The 18,277-nt window shown below is 37.1% G+C and overlaps 1 protein-coding gene across 6 annotated transcripts in view; it reads left to right on the top strand.

Moving 5' to 3' along the window:
- The window catches only part of SEC23A (SEC23 homolog A, COPII coat complex component), a 31,066-nt gene that overhangs the window by 533 nt on the left and 12,256 nt on the right, over positions 1-18,277 (top strand). For 2 of the 6 annotated variants that reach the window (XM_035540122.2, XM_035540121.2), the window contains exons 2-16: positions 296-467; positions 671-841; positions 2,075-2,440; positions 6,261-6,502; positions 7,772-7,829; positions 8,078-8,164; positions 8,783-9,019; positions 9,126-9,205; positions 10,023-10,167; positions 10,515-10,673; positions 11,481-11,596; positions 13,331-13,454; positions 14,582-14,662; positions 16,768-16,857; positions 18,066-18,172. In XM_035540122.2, coding sequence (XP_035396015.1) covers positions 6,282-6,502; positions 7,772-7,829; positions 8,078-8,164; positions 8,783-9,019; positions 9,126-9,205; positions 10,023-10,167; positions 10,515-10,673; positions 11,481-11,596; positions 13,331-13,454; positions 14,582-14,662; positions 16,768-16,857; positions 18,066-18,172 — 1,505 coding nt within the window. In that variant the 5' untranslated portion in view covers positions 296-467; positions 671-841; positions 2,075-2,440; positions 6,261-6,281. The other 4 variants (XM_035540125.2, XM_035540123.2, XM_035540120.2 and 1 more) reach the window with 4 other exon arrangements.

Genomic DNA, 18,277 nt, shown 5'->3' with positions numbered 1-18,277 from the left:
TGCAAACCAGATAAAAAGCAGAAGAATAATGCTGTAACTGTTTAAATAATTTGGACTCTATGTTATTGAATTCAGCTATACAAAATTTCAATTTCTATATTATTTTTTCTTAATAATTCTTAATAACATGCCAAATCAGTTTAGTGCTACCCACAACCCATATAGTAGATCAGAGTAGCTCTAAATAGTTCTAAGTTTTAAAAAGCAGCGGTTTTTTTCTTTTCTCTGGATTACCATAGTTTTGAACAAACATCAACCCTAACTCCTCCTCTCCGCTGACTTTTGTTTGTTTTAGGGTGTTTCCAAAACCACATACGTGTAACAAAGAGTTTTAATGCTGAAGTCCGGATCTAACATCCTGGTGGAGTATGTGACCACTGTAGCCATCATTTGAAATAAAACCTGCTAACTTAAAACCACAGTGATTTCTCTGGGAAGGTTGACCAGTAGTCAAGAAAAAATCTTTGGTGAGTCAAGCTGTAAAAAGTTACCTTCTAAAACTTTGGCAATATTTAGAACTTACTTCTTTTTATTTGTGAAGTCAAGAACTATGAACAGAACAAGATGCCAGAGATACAAATGTACTTTAAATATACTTCCTGTATTGAGATTCTTTTTTTCTGGAACTTTTGATACTGTTTAAGCCAAATAACAATTTAAATTATTACAGATAGTCTTCCAAGGACAACAAAATTGTTACTTAGAAGTTCTACCACAGTGTTGATGCAATGGCTAGTCAATATGATTCACTGGAAGAAGAGGAAAAAGAAACTGGAATGGAATACCGTTTCTTCTTCTCAGCTATGTAGGCGTTATGGAAGAATACTTTCCCAAAGAAAAGGTAAGTTGCTGTCAGTGGATATGCACTGCTGACTAAAAAAAAATCTGACTCATAAACTAAAAAATAAAGAAAAATAAAATACTATTACTGTACAAACTAATAATGGCAGATAATATATTTTCTCAGAATGTGTACATACATTATTAGGACCCAATTTTCTGATCTATTTTATTGCCTCTCTTTACTTTTCTGTGGTTTGCGCCATCATGGCAGCTGCAAGACTTAAAGGTAATTTAGAACATTGGATTGAGTCACTATGTAATGAAATTTAATTTCGCTAATGACTGATTAAAAATACTGTATACCTTTTATATGTACTGTAAACTTTCCAGTTCTTCTGACTGATTAAAAATACTGTATACCTTCTATATGTACTGTAAACTTTCCAGTTCTTCCTTCTTCCCTTTTAAGCATTTTCAAATGTTTCAGCTGTCTCTTTTTCTCTTGTTGTCCATAGATCTCCTACAGTTCTGACTTCGGGACTTGTGTCTTTTCATTGCATTTTTCTGAAAATGTTCAACACAGTACTTGATTACTCTTGAAATTATAACACTGAATTACTTTCAGTGCATCTGTTTGAAAGTCATCCTGTTGTTTTTTTTTTTTGCCAAACTGAGGAGGTTACATGTCCTTGGCAACCTTCAGTTTAATACTCCCACAGCTGGTAGTGAGATTCGAGGATGTAGAATTTTAAAATCCCTTCCTTTAAGTTTTGCTTTTGTTTATCTGCTCATGTTTCTAGGCTAAAGAGAACAGGCAAATAATATCAGAGATGGTAATGGCACAGAAATTCTATCACAAAAATATTTGACATGTAATAAATTAGGATAAAGATGTTTTGGTTGTTATTTGGTTGATGGTCATAGCATTTTCAGAGTCACGGTGAGGGAGGACGTGGTATACAGCAGAATGTTTCTCTGTCCTCCCCCTTGTCTGTATCACTGGCACTAGGATTTCTCAGGAAAGACAGAGGCTGCTGTTTTTGCCTTTTGTGGCAGGTTTGTTTAAAAAGCCCTGAGACCTAGATATCACTGTAACGTAGGTTTTGTGGGGGGAAAAAAAAAAAAAAAAGAACAAAGCCAAGACTGTATAGTTAAGGCTACATGAAGCTTTCTGTGCAGATATTAAATAAACATATGTTCTATTTCTAAATATTTCTAATTGTCAGATGGAAATATTATCTCATGATGAAAAACACCAGAAATATAATTTCAATATTTTTTTTTTCCTCAGGGAGTCTGATAAAAAACCCTTCCAGATTAAGAAGTTGACACAAACACATGGAAAATGGGTGACCTACAGAGCAAATTCAGGGACTCTGAGAAGCTCGGCTGGCTTGGTCCTGGGGATTTATGCCAGACCCTAGCAAAAAAGAAGACGAGCACGGCGAGGTAACGGAGAGGTAGATCCGCACGCAGGTGGAGGTGCGGACACACAGCGGCCTCAGCTACCCGGTGCCACGAGCGAAAGGGAGAGAAGGCGAAACTCCCTCTGGCGGATAGATGGATGCATCATTTCCTACACACACTTCAGAGGAAGATCTTCAAAAGAAAGCTGCAAGCCGAATAGGACTTGGAAAACAAGCAGCCCCTGAGGACGGTAAGGCGAAAACCAGCCGTACGGGCTGACTACCCGCCGCCCCCGGCTGCTGGCCCGCTGCGGGCAGAGCCGGCCCGGGCACAGACGGGGCTGGAGAGCGGCGGAGCTCGGCCCGCCCCTGTCCCGGCCCGGCCGGGCCCGGCCCGCCGCTCTCTGCCCCTTGACGTGGCGGGGACCCTCCCGTCAGCCATGTTGGCTGCGTCGGCAGCGCTGCCGCGGCTGCGTGCGGGAGGCGGGGAGCGAGGCGGGAGGCGGCCGGGACGCGGGGTGAGCGGGCACGGCGGGGCGCAGGGGCTGGAGCAGGAGCCGGGCGGTGGGAGCGGGGGGCACCGCGGGGAGCCTCTGTGGGGCTTTGGGGCACCCCTGGCCGGCTGCTGGGCCGGGAGCCCCCCGTCGTCTTCTGAGCAAAGGCCCCGGCACCCGCTGAGGTGGAAGGTGGGGGAAAACGCTGCGTTGGACATGAGGTGGGGTGCCGCTGCCCGGGGACTAACTGTGGTGCCCTCAGAGACGGCTGAAGATACACAGACGTCGTGCTTAGGCTGGCCCTGGTGCATTTGCATCTGTTTATTATTATTATTTTATTATTTTTAGGTGTGTTATTATATATCCAGATTGGTTTTAAAAAGTCTAACAGAACTGGGAAGGTAGGTTTGGCTGATGGCCATGTGAGTAAATATGTGACAACTACGTTCTTATGTTGTCACTTTGACAACTTGTGGTTGATTTAGATACGTATTAAATCATTCTCCTCATACAGACCTCTTGGAAATGAATAGATTTGTATTTGAAGTGCTAATGTCTGTAGAGAGAAATGTTTTGGTTTTGTATGTGCTTCTAAAGATTAGTGGATATTATTTTGGTGACCTTCTGTATTGGGACACATTTATGAGTGGTGTGTAAAAGTGCTGAGCTTGAAGCAAGAGCATTTAGAATAACCTGTTTTGAAGAAACTGCATCATTACTGTTTGCACTTCTAGAACAGCTATTTAAAATGATGTAATTTCAAAGTAAGGTATTTCAAAACTGTTCATCTAGCTGTATGGTAGCTTTATCCATGCCGAGTGGTGTGTCAAGCATGTTTGATATGTACAGTGGTTAGAAAGTCCTAACTGCACTCTTGCATCCAGTCAGAGTAATTGCATCAATACTATTACTTACCTGAGAATGAAACCTTTATACTCAGCTTGTGACTTTTTATGCAATTCAGGTGTGGCTTCTTTGAGCGTGATACAGTGAACTTGCTATGATGCAGGAGTGGGAGGTAAACAGCCTCAGCAGTGGGAAGAAACAAGCCAGGAAGGATTGATGGGTGTCTTATCCTGCAGCCCAGCTGGAGCAGTGACACCCCAACACTGAGCTGTTGCTGTTCAGCTGCTCTGAAAATCTGTTCTCAGTGGTTTTCTGAGGTGGGCAGTATGAGTTTTGTGATTCTCAGGCGGATGAAGTCTTTGTTAGGTAGCCTGTAGATCAGGAGGGTTTGCTGTTCTGGTCTCATGTCAGACATCTTCGCAGCTATCCCAGAAAACGTAAGATGAAATATGTAAGTGTTCATGGCTTTTAGAAAAGAAGAAAAGGATGGAAGAAAAGATGGAGGAAAATTTGATTAGTAGCAGGTTCTGCCTTCTGAATAGGTAATGCCTATTAGAAAGTAACAGTATTTAACTCCTTAAATCCAACAACTCTTTTCTGTGTATACGTGTACTTTATTAGTCACTGCACAGTGGTGTTTGTACGTTGCCCTCTGTGGTGCAGTGACTGATTAGTAAAAATAACGTTCATGTAAAGCCATTTCAAATGTAGCTGGATTAACATGTGGAGAAAAGACTTCAAAGTCCAGTACAGGAATTGGGAATTCGTGTTGGAGCTGGAGCTGGTGGACTTTGTAGCAGATTCTTATGAAATGGCTGAAGTGGTCTCTAAGTTGCAATTTTCTCAGTCGTTTTAGGAGATAATTTTAAAAGGAGAAATGATTCAGTTATTCGGTTCGTGCTTATACCTAAGGCTGTTTCCTCATGCGTATTGTTGTACCACTATCCCATTTTTCAGGGATAGCGTTCCTTCACGTGTTGCATAAAACAGTGATGGATTTTGATGTATTAGCAAAGAAACTTAATAAATTCTACATCTGTTTCACGTACCAGACTGTCTTGTCCTCCCTTTATTTAGAGTTATTTTCTTTCTCTGATGCCTCTGTACTAATTCTGGCTTCCAGATATTTCTCTCTCCTTGTTTTTGTTCGTTTTTCTTCGTTGCCTGATGGCCTTGCAGCTTTGCGAGTAACAGTGGTAGTGGAAATGCTCCTGCACACAAAGTTCCCTATGGCTTCCCGTGTTGCAGTGCTGTGTCATATGGATCTTCTGCTAGTGTCAGTGAGGTGACCTGCTTGTGGAAGTGCTGACAGACTGTATTATCATAATATTTCTGTTACAGAACGGAGACTAGTGGAAAACTACAAGAGAGGAGATACTTTGTGGTTAAGTTTGCCTGGTTGTCCCTGTTTTATAGCAGTAATTTTGAGACTGCTTTTTGTAGCTTTCATCACACGCTGGCAGTTGATTATTTCCCAGTTATTTTAACTGTGGAATGTAGGGTTTCTCTTTGTTTCATGGATGGCAATAATCTGTTTGGTTAGAAGTCATCATTAGATTGAAGCTCTTAAGTAAAACTTCAATCTAAAAACTTGATTTTTTTTTTAAACTATCATGGGAACTAAAGGTCCAATGCCATTATAATTTTTGTAAAGAGAGCTAGGTCTTTAGAAGTGGAGAGTTCTCCAGGAGTCTCCCACAGCTCATGTAATTGCTGGGCTAAGCAGGTCAGCGTGCTTGCGATTCCCGGTTTACATCCCCATTCAGGAGGATGCCTGCCTGTCTAAAGCTGTTTGTTAACTTAGTGCAATCTAAACTGAGACCTAGGAGTATTTTCCCAGACTGTTTCTTAGGTGGTTCACGTAGACTTTTACAGTAAATTCTTAATTATTTGGTAGTGGAGGTTTAGATATAGTTGCTGGAAAAGAAACCGTTCAACTTATGTATCCTAAAATGTTCTGTGAAATAAGCAGCAGAAATTCAGAGACGGTGTCAGCATAGCTGAGTTTTTTTTGGGGGGTCACTTCTTGCTGGCCTCCCCATATGCTCACAGGTTTCTGTTTAACTTTTCAGACCTACCTCTGTTCCCCAGTGCTCCAGCTTCTGAGTTATTCTTGCTGAAAGTAGTGAAAGCCTTAGGCTGCTGCCCAAAATGTTAAATTTGAGTTCAAAAAATTGCTGCAGGCACATCTTGTTAAATAATGTAGTGGATTATGGTACATGTACTTCTTAGAGAGCTATTTCCTAGCATTGGTACAGGAATGTACCTTTGTAGAGTATCATGTTTTTATTATTTTATGTTTACAAATATGTGGCTTATTGAAAATGGCTAAGTATGGTTATAAAATTCTTACAAAATTAGCTACAGCAGGAAACAATGTAGTAACACTGAGTAGAAATACTTTTTTGCTATTTGATTCCTAAAAGAAATTAGAAGAGTAGTTTGCAAGGATGAAAGATTCTTCAAGAATGAGCAGAATGAATAATTAAATGAATTAGAGAAAGGTGTAAAGCATTGTGTTTTTTCTCTTTTTTTTATAGTGTATTAAAGTGCTGTGTATTCACTGCTCTGACCTACCCTAGAATTATTGCTTTAGTTATAACATTTCTTGCCTGTTTGTTGCTTAAATTAAGAACCAATCAGAAGATGACTGTCATCAAGTACATTCACTATTTAGTATTTGCAATGCTTGTGTTTCCACATTCTGCTAATGGTTATCTTTTTATTTTAGCGCTAAACAGAGAAGTTGACCATGACAACCTTCCTGGAATTTATCCAGCAGAATGAGGACAGAGATGGAGTTAGATTCAGCTGGAATGTTTGGCCTTCGAGTCGTCTTGAAGCCACAAGAATGGTAGTCCCAGTGGCTGCCCTCTTCACGCCACTGAAAGAACGGCCAGACTTGCCTCCTATTCAGTATGAGCCAGTTTTGTGCAGTAGGACCACGTGTCGAGCTGTTCTGAATCCCTTATGGTAAACCTAATATATTTATATTATATCAGTATCTTTCCTTACAAACCAATGTTTAGAATAGTGCCAGCTAAACTGTGCAAAAGATGCAGTTTGCTGGAGTTCAAATATTCCTCACATCTGTATACAGTTCAAACTTCTAGATGTGACAATCTATAAACATAAACTTTTAAGGTGTAACATGTAATTTAAACATGGCTTTCAATTAACTAATTGTTTCAGCGCACTTCAGTACATTATTTTTCTGGAACTATGTATCTTGTGAGTTAGTAAATTACTGCGTTTCACCTCTAGGAAATCACTCTGGGGTGAAAAGTTGTGCTATCTACTTGTAATTATTGGGCCCTGGTATAGTTTAATTTGCAAGTAAAATAAATGACGTTTCTTACTAACCTTAATTAATTTCTAGACCAAAGCGGGTTAGGTGATTTAACTTACCAAAACAGAAGCTAAAAGAAGATGTGATAGATAGATAAATAAATAAATACACCAGAAGCAGGCCTGAAAGAGGGTAAAATCAGAGGGTATCAGGCTAGATAATCTGCAGCCCCCTGAATTAGCATAGCTCATTTGATCTTAATAGAGCTGTGTATGTTTACAGCATGCTTGGATTTATGGAAAGATTTAATAGTAGATTTAAAAACCTTTGCTATTTTAGACAGGAGAAGATGCTTCCTGTCTCCTAGCAAGAAGTGTACCTTGAAAACATATAAATTTTTTTTTTCCCGTAAGATGTGAATAGGACTTTGTAAGATATCTGTATAGCATGAAGATACAAATTGCATTTTTTAAAGCTATTTGAATGCAAACAAAAATGTAGCTGAAAGGGGCTCACCCTCTGGAAAAAAATCTTTTTTGCACAAGAGAAATAGCTGTCAAGTTGGAACGTTTTTTATTAGGGCATAATATGTATACAGCAGAGTCCCAGACTCTTAACGGGCATAAACTCAGAAAAGAGAAAAATGTAAAAACAGAGAGGCTTAGAATGATTTCCCTAAAAACATGCAGAAAAGGTCTAATAAACGTGCTGACTGTGTATTCGTAAGTTTCGTACTTGCTCTCTTTTCTTGAAGACCCTTATTCCCCTCTAAAGACAACAATTTGCCTGGTATGTGTGTAAGACTGAATTTTATTTTGAATTTCTAATGGAGGTATTTAGGAAGAAGCTTTTTCAAAGCCAGTATGTTTTTGAAAAATTAAATGTATTCTAAGGTCATTGGAGGAAGACAAATTTTTCATACAATCTAAACCTTTCTTACTGTATTTTTACAGCCAAGTGGATTATCGAGCAAAACTTTGGGCTTGCAACTTCTGTTACCAGAGAAATCAGGTAAGAAAATGAAACATTCATTTTGTAAGGTGAAAGTGCAAAATTCTCATTTTTCAAATCATAGCTGGGAACTGAAATGGACAGTGAGAACACAAGTATGTAATTATATCATCAGAGATTGCATTGAGATTTTTTTTTTAATGACAACAATAGTGAGTTTCTGTTGTGGAGGCAAGTAGCCCATAGGTATGTTTTTGCTGAAGTTACAGTCTTCTGTGTATACTTAATGTTTATGTTTTTATTTGCAGTTTCCTCCTACCTATGCTGGCATATCTGAAATGAATCAGCCAGCTGAACTTTTGCCGCAGTTCTCTAGCATTGAATATGTAGTACAGGTAAAGTCATTAAATAAAATCTTTAATATTATCTATAAGCTAACAGTGTACAAAAGGAATTAATTTTGATTTTATTTCTTCATTGCATTTTAATGACTGAGTCTATATGTGCTTGTTAGTAGATTGAAAGTTTGTCATCAGTTGGAAGTGGAAAACAAGTTTTTGTCAGAACACAAGGATAGCTAATAAGACTGCTGTTTAAAAGAAATGAAAAAACAAAAACTGAAACAAAAGGAGGTTTCTTTTAAAGACAATATTTCTCTTAGGTATTTATTTAAGTTTCTTCTTAAACTAGGAGTTTAATTTGTGTTTGTGCTGGGGGTTTCCTTAGTGCTGCTGCTAGCTCAAACAATTTCAACACAAAGGATTTTTTTTTTTCATAGTAAGCATTTAATTTTTGTGCAGAGTTTATTATGATTTGGATTTTGTTCCCCTTCGGCCTTGGATACTGATTACTACTTGCGAGGGAGGAGGGAGGTAAATTAGATGGAACACTGATGTTACTGGTATGAATGAAATAAAAAGAAATTACATAACATGTACTTTATTTGTTCATTTTTGATCCTGTAAATATTGCAAGACTTGTTTTTCATGTGATGATATTTTTATTTCTTAAAGCGTGGTCCTCAGATGCCTTTGATATTTCTTTATGTTGTGGACACATGCATGGAAGATGAAGACTTGCAAGCTCTGAAAGAATCCATGCAAATGTCGCTTAGTCTTCTGCCACCAACTGCGTTAGTGGGTCTCATTACCTTCGGGCGAATGGTGCAGGTTCATGAGCTTGGCTGTGAAGGAATTTCCAAAAGTTATGTCTTCAGAGGAACGAAGGACCTTTCTGCAAAGCAGCTTCAGGTAACGCACAAAAGCAAACGAAAAGAAGTTACTGAGATGATGATGAACTTCAAGTAGTTTGCTAACAATTTTTTTTTTTGCTGGAATCTTACGTATTTGACTGCAGGAAATGCTAGGACTGACAAAAGTAGCTGTTTCACAAGTCGGCCGCGGTCCTCAAGTGCAACAGCCACCACCTTCTAACAGGTAATGTGCTTAAACATTTAAAAACTCTTCTTGGGTACACTGATTTGCTGGAAAATTTGGTTGATTTTTTCCATTATCACATAACATAAGAGTTGAACCTTCTGATTGATTGGTCACAAATTCACTTGGAAACCGGTGGCTGTAGCTTGTTTCTGTCCTGGCAGTTTGTAGTGGGAAGAAAAGACATAAGGTGTGGTAGTCAAATTATCTAGATGACATTTTGGAAATGTTCTGAGAATGTGTTACATAGTTATTTACAGATTTATAGTATGCCTGTGTCCCTGTTGGTTGGTATGCTGGAAGGTATTAATGGCTGCTTCAATGCCTCTCTTTTATGTCAATGTCCAGTTTTGTCTTCCCTTTTTCTGTATTCTGCTCCTCCCCTCCCTCGTCTCTCAGTTGGAAATTGTTGGCTGATGTTTGACTCTTGTGAGAGAAATTCTTTGTGTGTTAATGTTTATTCTGATGTTTGATATATATATATATATTTTTTTTCTTTCACTGAAGTAGCAAAACTTGTTTCTTTTTGAGATTCTTAGGTGATTATCTGCTGTGTTCTTTTGGCTAGGCATGGTTCTTTCTGGATAGTGGCTACATTTCTAAGTCAGCAAATTTTTGTTTTACGAACTCTTTGTTGATCTTCTTAAGTTGAAAATTTCCCAAACTGCATTGTCTTGGTGAAGCAGAGGCATTGCTCTGAATCCAGACTAGAATGTCTGATATTGCTAATATGTGTCATCTTTGTTGCAGGTGAGCAACTGGTATAATTTTTATATTAAAATTACAATCTAAATCAATTCCCTGTGTTTCTTTCCAGATTTTTGCAACCAGTGCAGAAGATTGATATGAATCTTACTGATCTTTTGGGTGAACTGCAGCGGGATCCTTGGCCCGTTCCACAAGGGAAAAGGCCCTTACGTTCCTCTGGAGTGGCTCTTTCTATAGCTGTAGGACTCCTTGAGGTAATAGCTTTAACTACAGTTGGGCTAATATGTAAATAGGTATCTCATTGTAGAAAAGCTGTCCCAGTCAATATGTAAAAGCTTTAGTAATTGTTGCATGTTAGATTAGTGTGATGATTCTGATGAATATCATCCCATACATGCATAGCATATTGCAGGTGTTTAAATATACGTTTTAATGAGGCAAGTTTGAGACTTTGAATTAGCAAGGAATGTAAGGTTTTGGAGGAAAAAAAAATACAATTATTTTTAGAATGCTATTAGTGTGGTAAATACCTGCATAGCTATTTCTTCTGTTCAGTTTGTAGCAAAAAATGGTGGTTTCATTTGTCTGTTATTTCCTGCAGTGCACCTTTCCTAACACCGGTGCACGTATAATGATGTTCATTGGAGGACCAGCTACACAAGGACCTGGGATGGTTGTAGGGGATGAACTGAAGTTACCTATAAGATCCTGGCATGACATTGAAAAAGACAATGCTAAATACGTTAAAAAGGGCACTAAGGTAAGAGAAGATAATGGGTGATGTTCTATGTACCTTACCTTTAAGTAAACATTTACATTGTCTGGCACTGTAAAATACTGTTAGTAGTGGTAGCAAAGGTGGGAATTGTGTGTTTTTGTTAAAACGTCTCTGAATGTCTTCAGAAACTTCTCCAAAAATGTCAGTATATCGACTTAGAACTTTGTCCAGCTCCTATTAAAGTTCTTTGGAGTGTTTCCCAGATTTATCTTGGTGCAGATTCATGTTATTAAATGGGATATTTAGAGTGAGGCTGTCTACTTCTAAGACAACTGCTCAAGAACATCTCTGTAGTTGCAGGGATGGTTAGTCAGTAGTGTTTAGGCCCGATTCCCTTCATCCTAAATGCACGTTTGGGCAGGTGAACTTCATCCAAAACCTGGTGAATTAATCTTGACTGATTATAATGAAAGCCAAATTATTAGCTCAGTCACAGGCACCTGTCATTGTAAATGCTTGAGATTAGAGAGGTAAATTCAGTTCTGTGATTTGGATCTAGTCATTAACACACAGTTGAAAAAAAAATCAAGGTCATTTTCTACTTTAAGTAGCAACTATTGGTCTTCTAGGGTGCATCATGTTCTCAGCTGGTCAGAAAATAAAACACAGGTGTTGAAAATCCTAGACTAAAATTCAGGAAAAAAAAAATCTTTTATCTTTTATTAGAATATGATGTGAGTAAAGTCAGATAATGATGTTCTAGAAAAATTTGTGGAGTCTAGGATTTAATGTAAAGATGAGCGTTCACATCATAAATTGCTATGAACTGTATTTTCATCTTGGATTTAGCATTTTGAAGCCCTGGCTAATCGGGCTGCAACAAATGGTCATGTTGTTGACATATATGCATGTGCATTGGATCAGACTGGTCTTCTGGAGATGAAGTGTTGTCCCAACTACACTGGGTATGTGCCTGTTCATTTTTAAGTAGCATGTGAAGATGCTTTTTTTTTTTTTTTTTTTTTTTTACTTTATTGAACTATTTAACAGGAAAACTTGGCAAAAACATCCTGCATTTTTTTTTCAAACTCCCATTTACTGTGATGGTTGCATTTGTGATGGAATTTGTCACCATAACTGTGTTTATCAGAAGGCTTTGTACTGTTTTTCTTTCATATGATCTGCTTGAAACTTAAATAACGTGACTATCTTAAACACTTTATCCTATGTACTGGTGTGTGTGTGTACGTAAGCCTTAGGCTTCAGTAAAGATAAGGACCTGTTATGCTTTTTCTTGCTGTTCAGAGTGGTACAAAACTCTGTGTTATTCCTTCTGTCTTGTTTATGCCCTTCTTCTAGATACTGTTGTACATAACTTCAACTGATGTCTCAGGTGATTATCAGGTTGCATAACTGATACGTCTTGTTGCTCCTAAATTTTGTTCCATCTATCCAGTTCTGTTTCACGCATGCTCTTATATTCCTCCAGCGTGTCTTGCTATCCGTTCATTTTAATCTGATCAAAGCAAATTCCAGTCTTTCTCCTGAACCAGTCCTGTGTTTTCTGTCATTGTGGATGACACACTCACCCTTTCTGTTATGCAGATCTACAGCCTGGGTTAGCTTTTGACCCTTGGTTGTATTCTAACCACCTAATTCATTTTGTAAATCCTGCAAATTCTTCTTCCATACTTTTTTTTCCCAAACTGAGTTTCAGGCCAGCTTGGCCATGCAAGCCATTGATAAATAGTTTATTTTCAGAGCTGTATGTATAGCCTTCACGTAGGAGTTTCCACTGTTCAGGAGCTGTATGTTGACTTTACCTGCACATTTGACTTATTTTGTGCATTAACTTTTTTGCATTAAATTCAGGCTATGTTTTTCTGTATATTACAGTGTAATTCTGCTCTTACGTTCTGCTCTTGTGACTCACCATACCCTGTTTCTGCACTTACAGCAAAACTAGGCTTCGTGTGTAGTTTGCCTATTTCTCCTACAGCTGTTCCTATTTTCTGTTTGGTTACATTCTGCCTACAGGGAAGGATTTCTGATTCTGCCCATGTCTGTCTTCCATCTTTGAGTAAGATGAAGAAAAACTCGTGAAAACTTCTATAACTTCTTTCAGACATAATGTTTGACCTATTAACAGATTTTAAGAATGTTATTCATTAATATTTTTGAATAGTAGTAGTATCTCCCATTATTATTTCCTAAATGCAGTATATGATATTTCAGGATGAGTGGCAATCACTGCAATATCCACAGAAAACTGCTAAGCATAAAAACAAATCACGCTTTTTAAGCATAGATTTAAGCGTGAATGAATGCATATACAAAAGAAAATGGTGTGGAAATATGTTTGGAATGTTGAATGTTAGAATTAGGTAGCTGACTTTGCATGAGAAGGTTATGAGACATTTGTAGTGCTCAAGTCCAATGTAGTATTTTCCCAGTGAAAGATTTTGTTATATATTGTAATCACAATGACCTCAACTTGCTGCTTGGATGAGAAGCTCACTTAAATTCATCCCTAACATTTAGCAGAGTGTTACCTTTCATGATAGTCAAGAAGACAAAAACATACCTAGTTTTAGGCTTTAATAGAAATAAGCTATATAAATCCCATGTGCAAAATAATTGCATGATAAATCATCTCTTTTAACTTGAGTTCTTGTTTTTTGTTTTATGTTTTTGTTTAGAGGCTACATGGTAATGGGAGACTCTTTCAATACATCTTTATTCAAACAGACCTTTCAGAGAGTATTCACAAAAGATATGCAAGGACAATTTAAAATGGGATTTGGTGGCACATTAGAAATAAAGGTAAGAATAAAAAATGCAGTGTGTTAGTGAAACATTGGCATAGAATGGCTGTGAACTTCAGAATCTGTCCTTTAAGGAATTTTTAGGAACACAATTAAGGGATGCCTCAGGGTTAGCTTGGACACAGCTGTTACTACCTTGTTATCTCTTTGCAGTTCCATGATTCTGTAAATGTGAGTTAGATAAAACGTTAATTCCTTTTTACCCTGCATTCAGTGACAGCTGAAAGGGAGACTGAACTAAAATTAGTCTTAAAATTAGAAACTCACAATGCTGTGTGCTTAGATTTTGGTATCAATAGTGAGCGTTTCTTGGATTAGGTCCAGGTTCTCTGTATAGTGCAGGAAAACTTTCTTTTCATTTTCCATCCTTATCAGAATCCATTCAGGCACTTCAACAATGTTCATTTTTATCTTCTCTCTTGTGAAAAGCTTAGAGCTGAGTGTGCTCTAGGTTCAGATGTAGGCTTCCATGATCTTCCGTGTATTGCAACAGTGCCTTGTAGAAGAATTTGGGGCTATTTTCTCTTTTAACAAAAGTCTGTTTAATTTTTAACTACCTGGACAAATAATCAAACCCTCTTTTTCATACAAGCGTTATTGTGAAATTTGTTGAAAGATCCTGGAAAATGCAGTAACAGAGCCTCAGTTATAGAGGAATGTTCAAACAGGAAAATTACATTGGAAGAATGTAAATAAATGGATTTTGTTTTAAGAAACATATGTTTAGAAGATCAGCATCTTCTGTGTATGAATTCACTGTGGGATATGTATAAACTTATAGGATAAGTCTTAAGTTTTAATCTGTTTTGAATATTGTAATGACTTTGCTAGAAAATGAACATTATGCGTTTTAGGTTCTCAGGTTTATAAATAACAGAAGTTCTCTGTGTTTTAACATACATTCATGCTGTTATTTCAGATATACTAATTGTTAAAGCAAACATACATAATTCAGTGTTCAGTGTGAGCACATGAAAAATTTATCTAAATGTGTCAAGCATTACGTGTATAATCTTTTCTTAGGGTATAATAAGTCTGATATGCAAAGAGTTTTTTATTAATTAATGGTAAAGTCTGAGTTCTTGGTGTGGTGTATTAATGTATGTTTTTCTTTTAAATACAAAGACTTCAAGAGAAGTAAAGATTTCTGGAGCTATTGGACCCTGTGTCTCTCTCAATTCTAAAGGACCTTGTGTCTCAGAAAATGTGAGTAAATCTTGCTGAAATTGAAGGTAATGTTCCATTATGGAAAAGTAGGATTTAGGATTTTTAAATATGAAGAGAGAGAGGCTAAACCTCTTCCATAAATGGAATAAATTGTGTTCATTTTTTACAATTTCAAATTAAATACGCTCAGGGGCTGCTCTTGGTAAGCTCATGTTCACTGCTAGATTAGATATGAGTTGTATTAGACCGTCCAGGTCCCTTGTTACATGGTTATGTTTGTCAGTGGAGTGGTAGCTTATCCATACCAATTTTAAAGCAATATGCTGTTGTAGCAGAAACCAAGCTAAAAGGGAGTGAGTGTGATTTATTGTTTAAATGAAAGCTTATCCTTTTATCCAAACAGAGAATCATAAAAATATTTTCTTTAGAAAGACTGAGAGAACAGGAGAAGATAAGTATGGGAACATCCCGTTTATCTTATTCCCCACCCGTATTATTTGGTAGCTATTTCACCATATACTCATTTAATTAATTGCTTGGAGTATCCAGTACAGGCTCCTGAAGTAACTCTCTTAAATTTACAACATACTTTAATCACTTATTTTCTTATCAAATAATATTATTGCAGTTTAGTTTTATTTTTGATTACCAATCAAAAACAATTTCTACAAGTAAACAGATGTCGTAAATTTCACGTCTCATTTTTTGTTCCTAATAATCTCTGCATAATAGAGCACTTGATAGTGTGCAAGTGCTCACAAGTGGCCTACTCTCAAGCATTTTTCATAGCTAATTTTTTCTTGTACTTATTGAGATTTTTAAATTCAAAAATATGTAACCGTATAATTAACTTCTTTCTCTCGGTGGTCTGGCACAGATTTTCTTACATCATCATCTGAGTGATTGTGTATATTGCAACCAAAGTTATAATGCCTCCCCAAAGCAATTAAATGTACATCTCATTATTTAAGCTACATACTCAAGTCGTAGGGGGTAATAGAAAATTTAATTGTGAATTTGTATGTGTTGCTTTGCAATTACATCATAATTAATTTCTATCTCAAAAACCTTTTGTTGAAATTATCTGAATTAATTTTTGAGGTAAAATGTGCGAATAAAATGTAGGTATATGTAGCTTGTTTAAGATGGTAACTGGACAACTAATTTAGCCCTAATACTTTGAGTGCAAGCACAGTGGTAACTGTTGCCAGTATAATTCTCCTTGAATGTATATTTTGTTTATTTTCGCTTGTTCAGATATGAATGACTGACTTGGCTTTTTAAAATTGGTTTCTCTGGATATTTGTGTTGTTTTGATGACAAAAAGGAATTGTCACTTCAAATAGGTCACTATCTGTATACAGATACCTTGTGAGTTACCAGGGACTATGTAACTATGTACTTACATACTACCTAAAGTACCTACTAGAAGTTCATTATGGTGTGTGTTGGAAGTGGTGTTTCACTTGAGCACATTTTTTGTTAATGTTGTAATTTAAAGTGATTCACTAAACTGAAAACTGCCAATTTCTTTAAAAAACTATTATAAAATAAAAATTCTGTCTCAGGCAAGTACTAAGAAAAAAAAAAAAAAGATTGTGAATGAGACATTCAGTCTCTCTGATCTCTCCAGTAACAGAAATTGAAGCAGGGATGTAAGAATTCCTGAAATACATACTGCTTTCAGAAAAACAAATCAACCTTCTTTCTTCTCAAATCTTTGTATGATCGTATGATGATCCGTATCACTCTTTTTAATTCTTTCAAAAAGTACAAGATATTTAAGGGTTGTTGATTTTACTGGGGGTTGTCACATACTTTCAGGAGAGCATTGATGTAAAAGTATTTCTCCTTGTTTTAGGATTTTTATCAGATATACTCTTAAAGTTTCTTTCAGCACAGATATCTGTGCCTTGCTTAATCCTGAATTCCCAGCACAAGCACTCCATGATTTTCTTGTTTCTGGCAATTCTCTTTCTCTCTCCACTGTTGCGAGAGTGTTACCTTTGAGAAGATGGCAGAGTGAGCAGGGAGAAAACTTGTGACAGCACAGTTGTAAAACAACACCTGTTATAGCCAGATGCTGTGTTGCAAACACAACAATAATTCTGTTTTATAAAGTATTATGTAAAATCTATTTACAGGAGATTGGAACAGGAGGTACTTGTCAGTGGAAGATTTGTGGACTTAATCCTACTACAACACTTGCACTTTACTTTGAGGTGGTCAACCAGGTATTACAAATTTGTCTACTTCTCTAGTAAGCACAATAATTTGATTTTTATGTGACTTCAGTAGCCTGTGTGTAGGGTTTTTTTTGTCATTCCATCAACCACAGCAGCAGGGATATGAATGATGTTGCTATTCTGTGTTGCTGATAATCCAAGTCCTAATCTTTCTTTTCAGAGTATTACTTAACGAAATGTAAGTCGGTTGGAATATATGAAAATACTGTAACCCATTTATTTTAAAGTCCTTTGCAATATTTCTCTAATGTTTCAGTTACAAGGTAATTATTCCATAATGTTACATTTTAATTAAGCGTTTATTGCTCAGTTTGTAAGTAAAGTAAGTAAAGATTGGCTTCACTGAAACACATCACAGACATACAGTCTGGCTTCCTCTCTCCCACAGGGGTTACTGGGAAACAGGATAAAAAACAGGACAAGGAAATGTACTGTTCCCTTCTAGTATTCTCCCTTCTTCCAAATGTTTGCAGCTAGGGAAGTAGTGTGTTGGCTGTGATTTCTATATATTTAGTATACCATATTGTGTACTTTATTGGAAGATTGTAGGTTTTAAAATTTCAACTTACCTTAGCCTGTTCTTACTTTGCTTTTTGTATATTTATTTTAGTCTTATTTATTACTAACTCTCAAGCTGGTCTGGTCGTGGTATGTCATATTTGATTTCAACTGTCCTCATTTGAAATTGCTTACCTTGTTGACAGTATATAGACCTGCATTTCTACTGATAGAGTTTTGAAGTTTCAGAGTACACCTGGATCCCAATGTACAAGTTGTGATGTTGCTTTACGGAAATCATTTGTCAACATTTTAGAATAGTATCAGTTTCATTGTCCCGTGATTCTGGTGAATCACTTGGCGTTCAAACAGAATCTAATGAAATGAGCAGTTGTAACACAGCCCCTTTGAAAGTATTGTGTCTGGGGGTATGCGGAAGGAGGGAGCATCCATTCCTTTAAGGGTATCTGGTGGAGGCAGCAACTGCTCCTGATATGCCTTGACAGTCTCCAAGTTTATTAGTCATGTTTGGTAGAGATGGTTGGTATGATAAAAGGCATCAGTCAATGCATTTACAGAATTTCAGCTGCCTTTTGTTAAGAATTTTATAATTTTCTAATAATTTGTTTATCCGTTTTCAAATTACGCTGCAAGATCTTTAGAGTCTCCTACATGTCTTTTTTTCCTCCCATGCTTAGCACAATGCTCCAATTCCTCAAGGAGGACGCGGTGCAATCCAGTTTGTGACTCAGTACCAGCATTCCAGTGGACAGAGACGTATCAGAGTGACCACAGTTGCCAGAAAGTATGTGTGGTTTTTTTCCCAGTGATGAATCATATCTGAAAAAGAGGATACGTGTTTGCCTTTTAATCTTTAAATTTTATAACCAGTCCACTGTTTTGGGTTACG

Source organism: Cygnus atratus, chromosome 5, assembly GCF_013377495.2.
Source record: "Cygnus atratus isolate AKBS03 ecotype Queensland, Australia chromosome 5, CAtr_DNAZoo_HiC_assembly, whole genome shotgun sequence".
Classification (NCBI taxonomy): domain Eukaryota; kingdom Metazoa; phylum Chordata; class Aves; order Anseriformes; family Anatidae; genus Cygnus; species Cygnus atratus.
The sequence above is the reverse complement of the archived record's forward strand: the minus strand, read 5'-3'. Positions and strand labels throughout refer to the sequence as shown.